Here is an 18,626-nt window from a genome sequence, read left to right on the forward strand (position 1 = left end):
ATCTCCCTTGACTGCAAAGGATTCACTACTAGCCATGCTCTGAATTTGAACCTTTGATACCTTTAATGCAGAACATTTCACCACAGCCCCCTCACAAATACCCTTTCACATTTAAACCTTTCCTCATTCAGGCCTTTAAACCATGATGACGCTGATGCCTCTATTGGTTCCTTTGAAAATATCTCCACTTCTTAAGTGATCTCTTACGGCAGGAAGCTCCTGCTCATACCAAAAACACCTCTGTGGCCTCAGGCCTACAAACAACAAGTTTAAGTACACTTTGGGAGTGATTGATCTTACTATTCATCTGGTTCAACAATTGCAAGTTCCACTGACTGTACCTTTCCATGGCTGAATGCTCATACTCTCCTACTTCATACATTTCATAGAATCTACAGTGCAGAAGGAGGCCATTCGGCCCATCGAATCTGCACCGGCTCTTGGAAAGAGCACCCTACCCAAGGCCAACACCTCCACCCTATCCCCATAACCCAGTAACCCCACCCAACACTAAGGGCAATTTTGGACACTAAGGGCAATTTATCATGGCCAATCCACCTAACCTGCACATCTTTGGACTGTGGGAGGAAACTGGAGCACCCGGAGGAAACCCACGCACACACGGGGAGAACGTGCAGACTCCGCACAGACAGTGACCCAAGGCCGGAAACTGTTTTCTGTCCTTAAGCTAATTTTTTATTCAAACTGACACTGACTGTTCTACTTTGTTACTTTATAATTAGTATACCCTTTCCGGTGATTTCTCCTCCCAAGCTTGCTTGGTCCTCTGGGGTGTAGCCCACGGCTCCATAGTTGGATGCCACCTCTTCAACATTTATACACCAGCCCGTGGCAAAAGAACGTGAAAACATGTAGTCAGCTTCCACATTTATGCGAGTTGGATTCAGATTACAGTTGCAGTGTATGTGTCTATTTGTGCACGTTACTTCCAACTGGCATTACGTTAAAAGCAATAAATGTTCAGGACACATTTTTAATATTGCTCACTTCGAGTGGTTTGGAGGAGAGGAAGAAGTGCACAGACACCTATTCACATTGATACCTTTCAGCAATTTTAATTTATTGACAATCAGTCACAAAACAAATCTTTGAACCTTATTGTTAAAGAATGTACCAACAACTTTCATTTAAAAAAATCTCTACATACATTCCAAATGTAAACTGCATATTTCCACTTTGCTGAAAGTGCGAGCTGTCACCACCAGCCCTGTCTAACACCTGTCCTTCTCTCGTCTTCACAAGCAGACAGCCTTGTTTACAATGGGGGACATATCCATGCGTACAACGTTTTGCCGGGGAGCGGGTGGTGGGTGGGGGTGGATAGAGATGGAGTAGAAGTTGCACAGTCATAGAAGTGCAGGCTTTTGTTTTTCTCTGTGAACAGCCTCTGCAGGCTTCCAGTGCATTAGTCAGCGGTTCTACAGTTAAATTGGAACTTGTCTTCAAGACTGCAGCTCCTTTCAGGGCAAGAAGGAAGAAAGTAAGCAGCTTCCAACAACGTGACAACTGGGAGTCAAGTCTCACCATACTTCAGAAACAGATTGACAATTAGATACAAAACAGACTGCGACATAAATTTAAGACACATTATACACAAAGCCTATGTCAGTATGAGAAATTTAGTGCATATAGTGTTGATGGTAAACAGTTCATGACATCTTCACCATTTAAAATGAAAGGTTGTGTTTACAGACATTTTGTTGGGGTAAACATATAAACAATATTGTACATTACCCTCACTTTCACCACAGAGAAACATGTCGAGACCAGGAGCAAGTCTGTTTTCGAAAGTGACTGCCAGAACTGTTAATCAGTCACGTACCACATAATGCACCAGTAACCTTGCAGAGGCTTGATTTTCCTGAGGTTTAAATAAAATCTTTTGACATTTAACAGAAATGCCAAATCGTGGCCTGTAAAAGTGCAGGAACTTCTCTCGCTTTTTAGTTGCAGTTTAAACTTCTGGCAAAAATCATTCCATATGTGTTACATTTGCTGTGACATCCCAAAGCAAATTCCATGGCAGGAGGTCAGTCTAAATGACCTTCCACTGCATGACACTCATGTCCTTCCCACCAGTGGAGACTAGCTGACTGTCATCGTGCAGAAAGTTTACACTGGTCACATGACTGCTGTGTCCTCCATATGTGTGGCCTGGAGCCTGCAAGATTAAAAATAATATATATTTTTATATCTGATTGGCACGTTGTGGATTAACATTGAAAAGGAAACTGTAACTTACTTGCATCAAAGGCTGGTGACTCAGACCTCAGCTCACTTCAGTTCTGAAGGTACAGATATTAAATAAGAGTGCACTCAGCTTTTGCCAATTTAACTCAGAAGAAGCCCCCTCCCCCAACCACCACCAGCTCCCCACCACTCGTCCAGGGAACCATCCCCACACTAAAGTCAACAGCTTCAGCTGGACATATTCCAAAGAGAAATGATCATGGTGATAATAGATGGCGCAGTAGTATTGCCACTGGACTGGTAATCCAGAGACCCAGGGCAATGCTTTGGGGATCCAGGTTCAAATCCCACCAGAGCAGGGCCGGGATTCTCCCCTACCCGGCGGGGCGGGGGGTCCCGGCGTGTTGGAGTGGCGTGAACCACTCCGGCGTCGGGCCGCCCCAAAGGTGCGGATGTCTCCGCACCTTTAGGGGCCAAGCCCTCACACTGAGGGGCTAGGCCCGCGCCGGAGTGGTTGGTGCTCCGCCGGCTGGCGTGAACGGCCTTTGGCGCCACGCCAGCTGGGACTGAAGGGGCTTCGCCGGCCGGCGTAAGTCCGCGCATGTGCCGGAGCGTCAGCGGCTGCTGACGTCATACCGGCGCATGCGCAGGGGAGGGGGTCTCTTTCGCCTCCACCATGGTGAAGACCATGGCGAAGGCGGAAGAAAAAGAGTGCCCCCACGGCACAGGCCCGTCCGCCGATCGGTGGGCCCCGATCGCGGGCCAGGCCACCGTGGGGGCACCCCCCCCGGGGTCAGATCGGCCCACGCCCCCCCCCCAGGACCCCGGCGCCCGCCCATCCCGCCAATCCCGCTGGTAAGGTAGGTGGTTTAATCCACGCCGGCGGGAGAGGCTTGTCAGGGCCGGAGAATCACCGCGAGGGGCCCGCCGACCGGCACGGCGCGATTCCCGCCCCCGCCGAATCCCGGCTGGCGGAGAATTCGGGACACGGCGGGGGCGGGATTGACCCCAGCCCCGGGCAATTCTCCGACCCGGCGGGGGGTCGGAGAATCCCGCCCCAGATGGTGAAATTGGAATTTAATAAAAAATCTGGAATTAGAAGTGTTGTAAAAACCCATCTGGTTAACTAATGCCCTTGAGGGAAGGGAATCTGTTGTCCTTGTGTGGTCTGGACTCCAGATCCACAGCAAAGTGGTTGACTCTTAAATGCCCTTTAAAATTGGACAAGCAAGCTAGTCAGTTGTTGGGAGGGGGGGGGGGGGGGGGGGGGGCAGTAAGGATGGGCAAATAATGTTGGGCCAGCCAGCGACATCCACATCCTATGAATTTATTTTTTAAAATGACATTTGCCTAGTTTGCAAACTGGCATTTGTTTCCCGTATAAAGTTAGGCTGCTCGTGCTGAACACTTTTACTCTAACTGTTAGTCATTCAGTATTCACTCCTGGCAGAGCCATTTTAAGAATTCTAAGAGTTTTCCTTGGACAGCAAGGATATTCCATTTAATCCATGAAAACAACCCTGTTAAATCAATAGTATTTATTCCAATGATATAGCTGGAATGGGGTTTAAACCTCTTTGAAATTATATATAAAACATATAGATTGAAACCGAACATTTCTGAATCTCCTGTTGCAAGAATAAGAAAAAAACAACAGCAAGGCACGAGATAGAGGGAGAAATATAATCAAAGGAGGTTTCATGTTTCACAGACTAAAAGGACAGTATAGGTCAGTAGAACACCTTGGCTTCATAAATCTACAAGTCACCCCCTACAACTTCAACAAAAAGCCACAGAAATCAGCAGAGATTCGGTTTTCCTGGCCCTCCACCTATTCCAGGAGCTGCCTGATTGCCTTGTAACATCTGGCTGCCCCTTGCTCGGCAAGAGGACTCGGACAGGGACATTATCACATTATTTTCCTACATCAGGTGTTCCCATTCCTTAGCTTCACTCAAGTTTCACCAAGTGACTTTGACCATTGGGAGCCTACAGGATAATTATTGGGATGATGGAAAGTCAACTTGGGCATGGATAGCCATTCCCATGGGGGGGTTGACATTCCACAGCCACTGTGGCCAGACTTCTGCCAGCATAGTCCACAATGGGAGGGGGGGGGGGGGGGGGGGGGGGGGGGAGGAGGTTCTGTGACTGACCCACAACATCTGGTCGGCATGGTTCTAGTGGAATCACCAGAATTGCGCCCCTTTGGTTTCTTTGACCCTTATTTATTCATTTTGTTAAATGATTATATATCCAATAATAATGCTCTTTAAGCCAAAACTAGACAATAGATTCAGTTCTCAACCTGATGGAGCAGATGGGCCATAAAATCCCAACCAGGCTACTTAGTGTCTGACAGAGGAAAAAATACGTTGGAGAGCAGACATATAACACCTAGAGGCCTGGGAGCAGGTTACCTCGTCTGCCCTCTGATAATATGAATGGACAATCTTGTAAGGTACTCAAAGAAGAGAGGCAACTTCTTAAAAGGGTCGGGGGAGAAATTCTTCAAAAATTAAGCTCAATATAAATATGAAGAATATAGTAAAAGAGAAGTCATACCCTGGCCTGTGAACATGGACATGAAAACAGATGCACTTTGCCAAAGTCATCACCTGTAGATAAAAGTTTTTTATCGTTGGATCTGCAAACAGCATTGATGTCAGTTCCATCTGATCCCTCAGGCCAAACTCCTGCAATACACAAATACACAGTAAAGTTGTTAAAAATAACTTAGTCATCCAGAACTATAATTGTTACCCATCGCAAATTGCCCTTGAGAAGGTGGTGATGAGCCCTTTCTTGAATTGCTGCAGTCCATTTAGTGCAGAAACGCCACAGTGCTGTTAGGAAGGCAGTTGCAGAATCTTGAACCAACAGTGAGGGAACAGTGATACTGTAGTTCAGGGGTGGGCAAACTTTTCCATGCAAGGGCCACATTCAGAAATTCACAATTCACAAAGGGCCGCATAGTATATTAAGTAAAATAATTACTTCACCCGGTTATGATTCTGGGCGCCTCATATAGAACATAGAACAGTACAGCACAGAACAGGCCCTTCGGCCCTCGATGTTGTGCCGAGCAATGATCACCCTACTCAAGTCAACGTATCCACCCTATACCAGTAAGTAACCCAACAGCCCCCCACCCCCATTAACCTTAAAAAAAATTAATAAAAAAAAAAAAAAATTTTTTTAAAAAAAAATTTTTTTTTTTTTTTAATGACTTGGTGGGCCGCAGAAATACCTTTGGCGGGCCGCATGCGGCCCGCGGGCCGTAGTTTGCCCACCCCTGCTGTAATTCTAAGTCAGGATGGCTCAGAGGTGTCCCCATTCATCTGCTGCCCTTGCCCCTCTCAGTGGTAGAGGTAGTAAGTTTGGAAGGTGTTGTTAAAGGTGTCTTGGTGAGTTTGTGCAGTGCACCTTGTAGATGGTACACACTGTGGCACTGTGCATCATTGATAATAACAATCTTTATTAGTGTCATAAGTAGGCTTATATTAACAATGCAATGAAGTACCGTGAAAATCCCCTAGGCGCCACACTCCGGCACCTGTTCGGGTACACTGAGAATTCAAAATGTCCAATTCACCTAACAAGCACGTCCTTCGGGACTTGTGGGAGGAAAGCGGAGCACCCGGAGGAAACCCTCGCAGACACGGGGAGAATGTACAGACTCCGCACCGATAGTGAGCTAGGCCGGATATCGAACCCGGGTCCCTCGCACCATGAAGCAACAGTGCTAACCACTGGGTGGACGGAGTGAATGTTTAAGCTGGTGGTTGAGATGCCAATCAAGCTGGCAGCTTTATCCTGGGTGGTGCTGAGGTTCTTGAATGTTGTTGGAGCCTCACACATCCAGGGAAGGGACGGGTATTTCATTACTCCTGATTTATATGCTTCAATGTACTTACTTTGTGCTCTCCCGGTTAACCTGATTGAATACTCCAAATTTCCAATTGGTAATTGCCAAATTAAGTGTGCAGGACTAAATATTTTAAAACTGCAATCTGGAATGCATAGGCTAATAGTCTAGGAACCCAGAGTGGTACCATTAGTCCTATCAGATAGCCTTCACTACCAGAACAATATGCCTCCAGAGCACCGGACAGCATCATCAGAGCGTCAGGCAGCATCATCAGAGCACCGGACAGCATCATCAGAGCGTCAGGCAGCATCATCAGAGCACCGGACAGCATCATCAGAGCGTCAGGCAGCATCATCAGAGCGTCAGGCAGCATCATCAGAGCGTCAGGCAGCATCATCAGAGCGTCAGGCAGCATCATCAGAGCGTCAGGCACCTTGCACCATCTGTGTACGAGACACTCAAATTACAGAAAGCCTGGTGGTGAAGGATTGAACTGGAGCTCATCTTGACCAACTTTTATAGGCTTTCATTTGCCGAGTTGACCATTACAGACGTGAACCTCCTACCCCAACCACCAGTTTCAGTCAATTCCTATTTATAGGATTGCATAAACCCAGTAAATGTCGACCGTAAATGTACATTTAACAGACATCCTGCACCCCCAAGATCACCAGGCAGCCTGCATCCCACCATATACAATTCTCTTTAAATGAAGATAGAATTTATTGCGGGATTCAGCGGACTCGAGATAAATTCTGCTGAATGGCACGTTAAGCGAGGTATTTTTCGGTTCTGCGACCCCACTATTCAACAGCACTTTGCCTTTTTTTTGGCTTTGGCGAGGAATTCCCTGTCGAGGGCACTCTTTAAGTAATTTCCTTCACAGCGAGCTCAGCTCGTCAGTGCAGTAAGTCGACCCACAGATCAGGGCACCATTTTTAAAGGCAGCCCTGATCTTTTGACCACCTTCTGTGCCCCCACCGTGGCCTCCGGATTCCCCCACTTCACCCAACCTACCTCTTCTGGGGTCCTCAAGCCCCCCTCACCCCATCTCTTATGGGAAAGGCTCCCCTGGACCCGACCCCTAGCAGAGGCGGCCTGGCACCTGGGCACTGTCAGCCTGGAACCCAGGCAGTGCCCCTTCCAACATGGTAGTGCCACCCAGGCACCACAAAAGTGCCAGGCTGGCAGCGCCAAGGTGCCCAGGTGCCAGGGGGAGTGACGGGATACCAGTCTGCCCTGCACCCGACCACCCAGGGCCATCAACTCCCCAGCGAAACCCACCCCCCAACCCCCCCCCCCCCCCCCCCCCCCAGATGCCATCATGACTGGCTCACGACTCTGTGAACCAGTACCAAACAATGCAGAGTCGAGGCCTCGCAAGCGAGGCCAGTGAATCCCAGGCTCCGGATGAATTGGACAAACACATATTTAAATAAGCGTAGTGGCTCATTTATATATGCACGCCTGAAACTCGTTCTCGTGTTGCATCTTGCGAGACATTTCAGGCGCAATGAATCTCGGGCGCAACGAGGCGGCTGAATCACGTCCTATATGCACAGTCATAATTTCAAAATAAATTAAGATAAAAAAGACCTTGATATTTTGTACAAAGTACTCTTGAATGTCTAACAATTTTCTCATATGTACATATATTTTTGTAAAACAATCTGACAATGGATGACTTGCATCCACCTATTTAATTTTAGAGATTTCCTTTCTATTCAGCATTTCTTTCAAGCCAACAATGTCAATCTTTACCATTTCTCCCTCACACTTTTCAGAGCCAGTACATTGTCCAAAAATAAACAATTATCTACATACAATTCAATGCCTAGACTACCTCCAGAATACTAATTGTACAGAATCCAAGTTACTTGACTACTTGAATCCCATATCATTTGCCTCCAAAAGAACCAGTGTTTCCACACCAAAAGTATTTTTAACATGCTTTTGTTCTATATTTTCTTAGCTTCCCAAGCTAAGGGATAAAACTTTCCCATTCTCTCCCTTATCATGAAACTAGCCAAACAGCCAAGAAGAACTAGGAAATCAAGAACCAATGGTGGACTGAGAAAGCTAAGGAGCTGCAACTCCTCACTGACAAGCACAACACCAGGAGCTTCTTCAGTGTCACCAAAGCAATACTTAGACCCAACACTCTGGGCCTCAAACCGGTGAGGAGTAAGGATCCCTTTTGAGAGACAGAGAAAACATCAGCCTTCGATGGAGAGAACACTTCAAAGAACTCCTAAACCGTAATACAATCGTAGATGAGGTTGTGTTCAAGGAAATCCCCCAACTCCCCATCAAAGCTGGTCTTGGCCTCCCACCAAGCATGGACGAACTCGTAGCCACCATTAAGCACATGAGGAATGGAAAAGCTGCAGGTGTGGATGGGATTCCAACGAAGATTTTCAAACTTGGAGGAGAGGAGATCACTGTCATCGCCACCATCTTTCACCTTGTCAAGAACAAACTTCCCAGTGGAATGCATGTCATCTATAGAATGGTCAGACATTTTTCAACCTCAATAAGTTAAAATCCGAGAAGAAAACACAGATAGTGTTCGTGGAACTTCAGTATGTGGATAGCACGGCCATCTCTGCTCTCTCAGAAGGGAATCTCCAAATCATGCTTGACACCTTCACGGAAGCATTCCAAAGAATCGGTCTGAGCTTCAACCTCAGGAAGACTCAAGTCCTTTACCAACCCATCCCAGGACACGATCCATTCTCTCTCTCCATCAATATCAAGAGAGAAACCCTCCCAAATGTGGAACGTTTCCCCTACTTGGGGAACCACTTCTCATTTAAGGCTGACATCGACATGGAGATCCAACATTGTATTGAATCCATAAGCACTGCCTTCAGATGCCTAAGGATGTGTGTTTTCGACAACCGTTCTGATACTAAGATCCTCGTGTATAAGGCAGTCGTCCTCCCAACCTTCCGATATGGCTCAGAAAGCTGGACTACATACAGACGCCACCTCAAGCCCCTGGAGAGGTGTCATCAATGCTGTCTGAGATGGATTCTCCACATCAGCTGGGAGGACAGGCATACTAATATCAGCATCTTTGAAGGAGCCAAGAGCACCAGCATCAAGGTCATGATCATCTAAAACCAACTCCGCTGGGCCAGCTACCTGCTTAGGATGCCAGAGTCCTGACTGCCCAATGAAAATCTTCTTCGCCCGCCTCAAAGAAGGCACCCGAATAAGAAAGCATTACAAAGACACACTGAAGGTTTACCTCAAGAAATGCAACATAGACGTCAGCACTTGGAAGACGCTTGCTCAGAAGAAACTTATCTGGAGGAATCTCCTGACTGAAGGGGAACAATGTTTTGAGAACAGTTGACGGCAAGAGGAGGCCTGAAATAGGAGCCTGAGAGAGGAATGCCAGTGACCTCGAGTTCATGGACCAATTCCACCTCCCAGAAACACCTGCCAAATGTTTGATTTGCCCTTAAAACATTCTCTACTTTAGGGGGTTTGATCACAGTACACCAAACTAACATCCAATCTAGTTTGAATGAACAATAAGTTCAATTGACCAATCAAACTTCATAATTGCACTGTCCTTTCTAATCTTTCTGTGTGAACCCAGTAGGATTAGCCAGGATGTGAGTAACACTGTTTCAATGGAATTATTGATTGAAAACTTTTTCCAGACCTCATATCTAAATTACCTTGACTCCCAATTTTAAATTCTACTCTATTCTTATTAATAACACATTGCCCAAATTATGTAGTACCCTACCCCATAAAAATCAATGTGCATTATGAAAACATCCAAACGTTTTCCCTTATCATACCAATAAATCACCACAGGTTCTCCTTTTAGTTGGACACAATCTATTTGCAGCAAAACAGATCTCACCAAAAATACCATGGCAGGATTTCTACAGCCATTGGGATTCCCTGTTCCCACCGGCAGCGCACCCCCACGCCTATGGATTTCACGGCGGGGTGGGGTGGCTTCCATGGAAAATGCCATTGACAAGCGGGGAGAGTCGAGAATCACCTCGCCAGCGAACGGCAGACCGCCAAAAACACACGGCTGGGGGACTGGAGAATCCAGACCAATATCCTGAAGGAGCACGAAAGAGAAAATGCTGGAAAATCTCAGCAGGTCTGGCAGCATCCGTAGGGGAGAGAAAAGAGCTAATGTTTCGAGTCCGATGACTCTTTGTCAAAGCTTTTATCCTGAAGGAGCATCCAGGCCACTGTTGCATTCGTTTATTTTCCATAGTTTTCCTTCAGCATTCTGCTGCGCAGAAATGCACCTTTTATGTTGAAAATCCCTGTGGCCAAAAGGGTTAAAAACATTTGAAGATTACTTTTCTAACTGTGAGAGAAGCACTTGAACAAGCACATCACCCTATCACTGTTCACAAACAGTCGCCATGTTTTAGCTTAAGGATTTTCTAAGTTCACATGTGACTGGTTGACCCTTATTTGTTACCTCAGAATAAACTCTAACTCACTCCAACGACCTAACTCTCTTTGTTTTGGCTCTCTAGTTTGTCCTTGATTTAATTGGCAGTCACCAAAACATCATGGGCGGGATTTTCCATCCCGCCAGCCCCGTATTCTGGCACGGTGCGCCCCACCCGCCGGCAGTGGGATTCTCCGTTCCCACAGCTGACCAATGGGGTTTCCCATTGTGGCCACCCACACACCGTCGGGAAACCCGCGGGCATGCTGCTGGCAAAGCGGAGAATCCTGCCAACGGAGAATCTCGCAGCATAATCCTCAAGACGTCTGTTATCAGAACAATCTGTTGCCTTAATTTCACCATCTCGTCTATTCAAACTATGACCCATATTTCCACCTTTATGCCTGCTGGGTCTTGTACTTTGAGAGGTCCCTCTTGTACTATCTGTTGTGTCCACAGGTATGATGCAGTAGTATGTTTCAGGGCAGTAAGACAAGGCTGGATGGCACCTAGTTTAATTCTAGGTGTATTGCAGGCAAAATGGATGACTTAAGGGTGAGGATTGACACTTGGAATTGTGATATCGTAGCCACCACAGAGACGTGATTGAGGGAGGGGTAGGATTGGTAGCTCAATATCTCGGGCTATAAAATCTTCAAGCGAGACGGGGGAGAGAATAAAAGAGGAGGGGGCCTTGCATTATTAGTTAAGGAGTCAGTTACTGCAGTACGGAGAGATGATATCTTGGAGGGGGCATCAAATGAAGCTTTGTGAGTAGAACTTAGGAATAAAAAAGGGACAGCCACATTGCGAAGTGTTGATTATAGACCCCAGGCAGTCAGAAGAAAATTGAGGAGCAAATAAGTACGCAATTCGAGATTTATGTAAAAATAATAATAGGGTATTATATAAGTTGATTTCAACTTTTCCAATATTAATTGGGATAGTCATCGCGTTAAGGGCTTAGATGGAATTGAGTTCTTAAAATGTATACAGGAGAACATTTTAGCTCAATATGTAGAGTGCAGTGCCAGACCTAATTCTGGGGAATGAAGCCGGACAGGTGGTTGATGTGTTGGTGGGGGAGCATTTTAGTGATAGCGACCATAACATGGTACAATTTTAGTTTGTTATGGATAAAGAAGTAGACAAGTTGCAAAAAACAGTTTGGGATTGGGGGAGAGTGGATTTTAGTGAAATAAGGTCGGATCTGGCCAAGGTAGACTGGAAAGAGTTACTTGTGGGGAAATCTACAGAAGAGCAGTGGGGCATTCAAAAAGGAAATGGGGAGAGGACAGGCCCAACATGTTCTCTCTAGGGTTATAGGAAGGAGTAGTAAGCTCAGAGAACCATGAATGACCATGGACTTTCAGGATACGATGAGAAGAAAAAGAGAGGCTTTCAGCAAGTACAAGGGGAGAAAATTAGCGCAGGCATTTGTGGACTACAGAAAGTGCAGAATGGAGCTTAAGAAAGCAATTAGGAGAGCAAAGAGGGAGTATGAGAAAGCTCTGGCTGGTAAAAGTAGGTAAAATCCCAAGATATTCTATAAGTATATCAATGGGAAGTGGATGACCAGGGAAAGAGTACGGTCCATTAAGGACCAAGGGGGAAGTCTTGTGGGTGGAGCTAGAGGATATTGGTAGGGTGTTGAACGAATAATTCACATTTGTCTTCATCCAAGAGAATGAGGTGGTAGATTGGAACTCAGGGAGAGAGACTGTGAAGTTCTTGAGCAAATTGATATAGGTTTTAAAAAGGTATTGGAGGTGTTGATAGGCTTAAAAGTGGACAAATCTCCAGGTCCCAGGATGCCTTGGGAGGCAGGGGGTTCTGATCCAATTTAAAAAAAAAATTTGAAGTGCCCAATTCATTTGTTCCAATTAAGGGGCAATTTAGCCTGGCCAATCCACCCACCCTGCACATCTTTGAGTTGTGGGGGCAAAACCCACACAAACATGGGAAGAATGTGCAAACTCCACATGGACAGTGACCCAGAGCCGGGATCGAACCTGGGATCTCGGCACCGTGAGGCAGCAGTGCTACTCACTGCGCCACCATGCTGCCCTCAAATCTGTAATTGCTCGCTGGCCACGGGGGAGGTGCCAGAGGACTGGGCAACAGCTAATGCAGTCCCACTATTTAAGAAAGGTGTAGAGATAAGATCATAAGACATAGGAGCAGAATTAGGCCACTCGGCCCATCGAGTCTGCTCTGCCATTCAATCATGGCTGATATTTTTCTCATCCCCATTCTCCTGCCTTCTCCCCATAACCCCTGATCCCCTTATTAATCAAGAACCTATCTATCTCTGTCTTAAAGACACTCAGTGACTTGGCCTCAACAGCCTTCTGCGGCAAAGAGTTCCACAGATTCACCACCCTCTGGCTGAAAAAATTCCTCCTCATCTCAATTTTGAAGGATCGTCCCTTTAGTCTGAGATTGTGTCCTCTGGCTTTAGTTTATCCTTCAAGTGGAAACATTCTCTCCACGTCCACTCTATCCAGGCCTTGCAGTATCATGTAAGTTTCAATAAGATCCCCCCTCATCCTTCAAAACTTCGAGTACAGACCCAGAGTCCTCAACCGTTCTCACACGACAAGCCCTTCATTCCAGGGACCATTCTTGTTTTAATAATCTTTATTGTAAAAGTAGGCTTACATTAATATTGCAATGAAGTTACTGTGAAAAGCCCCTCGTCGCCACATTCTGGCATCTGTTTGGGTACACAGAGGGAGAATTCAGAATGTCCAAATTACCTAACAGCACATCTTTCAGGACTTTTGAGAGGAAACCGGAGCACACGGAGGAAGCCCACGCAGACACGGGGAGAACGTGCAGTCTCCGCACAGACAGTGACCCAAGCAGGAATCGAACCTGGGACCCTGGCGCTGTGAAGCCATAGTGCTAACCATTATGCTATCGTGTTGCCCACTGCTTTGTGCTTCTGATTTCCTAAGCATTTCCAGGGATAAGCATTAGCCAGGGAACTACAGACCAGTGAGTCCCACGTTAACGGTAGGGAAACTATTGGAGAAAATTCTAAAGGAGAGTATCTATCTCCACTTGGAGAGGCAAAGTTTGAGGCGGAGGCTCGGAGATTCCCATCCCTTGTGTTTGTCCATAGATCTCTGAAGGCAGAAGGGTAGGTTAATAGGGTGGTGAAAAAGGAAATGGGACACTTGCCTTTATCAATCAAGGCATAGATTACAAAAGCAGGGTGGCCATGTTGGAGTTGTTTGGGACTTTGGTGAGGCCACAGCTGGATTACTGTGTGCAATTCTGGTTGTCACATTATAGGAAGGATGGGATTGCACTTGAGGGGTTGCAGAGGTGATTCACCAGGATGTTCCATGGGATTGAACATTTAAGTTATGAAGAGAGATTAAGGACAACGAAGCGTTCATACCGAGGCCACACTCAGTGTCATATCCTGTACTGAGGAGCTCCGCCTGTCAGCGCAGGAAGAGATCGGGGTGCCATTTAAAAATATTTCAACCTCCCCACACGAACCCCCCCCCCCAATTCACCTGTTGAAGGGGTCCTTGAGCCCCTGCCCCCCACCTCATAAGGGCAGGACACCGCCGGGCCCAATCCCAGCATGGGTAAAATGCCACCTGGGCACCTTGGCACTGCCAGCCTGGTACTCTAGTTAGTCCTGGTGTAGAAATAGTAAAATGTGCCTAACTACGCACTTGGCTATGCATATCTGGATCCCGCCCATTATGGAACCAATATTTAAACTCACTCGGAGCTTTTCCTGCAAGTCCCACCATTGTTGCATCCCTCTATTCACTAGGCTCCTCTGCCACCTGAGTGCATACTCTGGAAAATTGACCTGTGAATGTGATAGCTCTATACCCTGTGTCGCGATCATTCACATCACCACTATGACTTTACATTTTTTAAAATCCAGCCCTTGATATTAAAGGCTGTTAGGACCTCTAGCCTTCATCCCTCACACCTTGTCGCGCCTCCAGCTACTCCCATGCCACCTCCATATCACTTGTCAACTTCATGCCCCCTTGTTCCTTCCATATCCCCTCAAACAATGTGCACTATGAACAGAACCAATGATCCATATAATAAGTGACAAGTCTTGAAATGCTTTGAAAAGCTCTGTTGCTTTTACAATCTTATAAAGTGCCCATCAGACACTGCCGTTCACAGTTTCAATAACAGAAGCCTTAGCCAGTTCACAACTCTTAATCTTGTCCAAATAAATAAGCATTTTTTTTAAACAAAGAGAGAATAACATATTACAACCTCAAAAAGATGTCAGTCAATCAAAGCTGACACCCCCTGCAGCTTGTGTGAACAGACACTTGTTGAGTTAATCCAGTTTTCAAGTGCAGCCAAGCATTCATAATGAGACAATCTGGAGAAACAGATGTCTGGCCATCTGTCAAGTGGCAGATGGCCTCATTTTAAATGCTTGGCGAAGCTCAAAATACGCATCTCAGAACCCAATCACCACAGTATCAGTCTGTTTCTATTTACAGTAAAATTGAATCCCCAGCTAGTGTCCATCAACTTCAAGCACTTAAATACAATTAATACACAGTTTACAAACATCCTGCACCCCAAGAGCTCCAGACAGCACCTCCAGGGCACGAGGCAGCCTGCACCTTCAGAACAGCAGGCAACTGTAAACCATTTAAAGGGATAGGCCCTGTGTAGTAATCCACGGGAGGCAGGAGTTCCGTCACCACACCAATATTTATTTACCATAACGATATTACAGGAGCAGCTACAAACAGTGCTGCTAGCAGTCCAGTCAACTTAAGACTGGCTCACAAAGCCTACACAGGTGATTATATGGGCCCCCTCAATGAGCTATCATTGAGAGAGCTCATACTCCAATTGGCCAACCAATAAAGCCAATTGAAGTTCATTACACCCTGGGTCATTGTCTGTGTGGAGTTTGCACATTCTCTCCATGTCTGCATGGGTCTCACCCCCACAACCCAAAGATGAGTAAGGTAGGTGGATTGACCACGCTAAATTGTCCCTTCATTGGAAATGGGGTTTTTTTTAATTAAAAGGATGGGATTAATTTTTGCAACAGTACAGTTTCATTGACTCCTCACTTAGTTAGGATATGAATGAGCAGAATACTCACCAAATACGTGAAATCCTAATGTGCAGGTATAAGTGGCCCATTCAACATCCCGGATGTGTTCAACACTCACCACTTGCTTGCACACTGAAGGCATCCCTGTGCACGAAAAACAAAGTAAAATATGAGGATTCAGTCAACTGGAGTGAATGTTAAATAATGAATTTTTTATCATTTGTTTTGCACTGGCTATTATAGAACCATTTTAAACCATGGAGTTATAAATTCAAGGCACTAAACATGCTTCCATCAAAAGCTATCCTTGTGGTAGAAACATTTACTGTCACAGCTTAAACCATACTAATCCATTTGAAAATCGACTCAGGGCCTGATTTTAACTCAAAAATACATTCACTTGTAGAGTTAAAATGGAGCCCGCAACAGTGTCAACACCCAAAATTAGAATAAAACATAACAATTAAAAATCTGCTTCCATTTATTACATAATTTCCTTTTGGATTGTAACATTTGGGGATTTGTTTTTTACTAAAAGGACGGTTATATTGCACTGAAGGAAATCCTCTCTTATCGTCTCAACCTTGATTCAGTGACAGTCCACTACTTCTGAGTCAGGAGAGCACACGTTCAAACTCCACTCCAAGACTTGGGCGCTTCATCTCAGCTGAAACCTCAGTAGCTGAAAGAAAGTGGTCGATTAGCAGAGGCACCGGCATTCTGTGGAACTCTTTGCCGCAGAAGGCTGTGGAGGTCAAATAACTGAGTCTTTCATGTCTTATGATTTTATGGTTAATATCTCCAAAATCTTGCAAACTCCACAATTTTGAACGTCAGTGGAGTTAAATGCACAGAAACACCATCTAACTTGTCCTCATGTCACAAACCATCCTTTCATATTTCTTTCTTTGTTGACAGGTTAAACTCTTGGAATTCCCCAGCTAGATACACCTTTAATAAAACTCAGACACTGATTTCCACGTATCTACTTTAGGGTGGGATTTTCCACCCCATCCCGCCGGCGGGATCTCCTGTGCCGGATTCCCCGGTGAGACATTAGACTTTGGCAGGACAGGAGGTCCTGCTGGCGGCCAATGGCAAACCCCCCCCCCCCATCGGCAGAAAACACACTGCGGTGGGGTGGGGGGGGGGGGGGGGGGGGGGACCTCAGCCCGAAGGTTCTTATGGATGAAGTGGGACAGCAACCTCTGGTGTCTGCACATGCATGATTAACACAAAGTTTCTTTCCAATTTGATCTGCTCTTTCACAAACTGTACAACGCCATCACCTCCCTGTTAGATTCTGCATGAAAACATATTATAAAGTGTGAGGTTTAATCCCATCTTTCTTTGGCTTAATTTTACATTCTGTCCATGATTGCACACGGAATTAAATGAAAAATGAAAAATGAAAATCGCTTATTGTTACGAGTAGGCTTCAATTAAGTTACTGTGAAAAGCCCCTAGTCGCCATATTCCGGCGCCTGTCCGGGGAGGCTGGTACGGGTATCAAACCGTGCTGCTGGCCTGCTTTAAAAGCCAGCGATTTAGCCCAGTGAGCTAAAATGTTCTACTTTATACTTCCTAGAATAGACACTGTAACACCGATCTTTACTGAGACATGGGTTTTCCATCTTGTGATTGGGGGGTGGTTGGGGGGGGGGGGGGGTCTTGCAATGCCCAGGAAGTCCTGAGATCTGGGTTTCCCCAGGCACTCAGTTCCATCACTTGCATCTTTTTTTTCCCAGTAGGTTCCCTGCCGCTATGCCCACCTCTTGACAGCTTGGCTTCTGGGCGGCGAATGTTCTGGAGGAGGCTGCAGCAAGGGAGCAGAAAGGGAGGGTCTGGTTTGTGGGTGCTGTCAGGCAGACAGAGATGGCCTGATCATGGGCTTGTCTGATTGGGTGAAGTTGGCGACCCTGGATTGTGCCCAGTCCTGGGGGCGGGGCTAAGGTCATCGGGCCTGGAGGGCTGGTGGACAATGTTAGAGGGGTGTGGGAGGGAGATTAGTTGGTGGACTAGGTGAAAGCATTCCTGATTCTCCGGGCCCCCAGGTAGTGCTGTAAAGGTATTTAACATTTCCATGGATCAGACCTCCCCCACCTCAAAAGCTGGGAAACCTGACTGGCTGGGGTTAAGCCTGGAAGGGAAATGAAATATGAGGCAAGCAGCCTCAATATAATATTTAAACACCCACCAGCATTCTGAGAGCAGATTGGGCACCAGAATCCGCCCCCCCCCCCCTCAATCTCTCCAACCTGCCTCCTTAAATATTGGAAGCAGAAAGATTAGAGGCTTGCTGGGTTTGAAATGTTTCAAATATTTTACACATCCCACCTGACGGAAACATATTTGAGTGTTGAATTTTTGAGTGTCTGCATAGCTCAGAGTGGGGATTTCTCCACCTGATTGTTTGAAGAGGACGCTGTTGATTGCCTTGTTGATATATGCTACCAGATCTGTAGCGAGTGCTGTACTGAAAAGAATCTCTAAATTCTGTAATTAACCACTGAAAATCCCACACACTGTAAGCACAATGCAAAATGTGCACGTTAAGCATGTGAGCAAACAGTGGGGGGGGGGGGGGGGGGGTTGTTTCTTCATCACTGACTGGAACATATGGATCAGTGTATTAACAGAGGTATGGAGAAAACTGCAATGTAAATATATCCTATGGTGAGTCAGTTACATGTTCAAACGCCCATGCTTAAATGAGACATTTCCATTTAAGGTCAATAGGGGATGCTGTAATCAAACCTTTGAGTTTATTTTATCACTTGCTGCAAAAGTTGTTAGAATGCTAGTGCTGTGGAGCATTGCCAGAACTGAGGCTCTGGCTGCTGAAAGCAGAGCCACCAGTGACGGAACGGGTAACATTAAGGGTCACAAGAGACCAAATTTGAAGGTGCTCCAAGATCTTGGAGGGTTGTAGCTGGTTACAGAAATAGGGAGGGATTAAAACAAGGATGAGAATGTTAAAATTGAGGTGCTGCTGAACCAGATGCCACTCACTTTTGATGGGATGAGTT

General features: G+C 46.1%; 1 protein-coding gene across 10 annotated transcripts in view; it reads right to left on the bottom strand.

Moving 5' to 3' along the window:
* Nucleotides 1-1,050: 1,050 nt before the first annotated feature.
* eml1 (EMAP like 1) overlaps nt 1,051-18,626 on the bottom strand; it is a 272,486-nt gene continuing 254,910 nt past the window's right edge. For all 10 annotated transcript variants that reach the window (XM_038777141.1, XM_038777093.1, XM_038777151.1 and 7 more), the window contains 3 exons: nt 15,646-15,741; nt 4,777-4,907; nt 1,051-2,182 (listed from right to left, as the gene is read on the bottom strand). In XM_038777141.1, coding sequence (XP_038633069.1) covers nt 2,057-2,182; nt 4,777-4,907; nt 15,646-15,741 — 353 coding nt within the window. In that variant the 3' untranslated portion in view covers nt 1,051-2,056. The remainder of the gene's footprint in view (nt 2,183-4,776; nt 4,908-15,645; nt 15,742-18,626) is intronic.

The sequence above is a fragment of the Scyliorhinus canicula genome, chromosome 2, assembly GCF_902713615.1.
Source record: "Scyliorhinus canicula chromosome 2, sScyCan1.1, whole genome shotgun sequence".
NCBI classification, from domain to species: domain Eukaryota; kingdom Metazoa; phylum Chordata; class Chondrichthyes; order Carcharhiniformes; family Scyliorhinidae; genus Scyliorhinus; species Scyliorhinus canicula.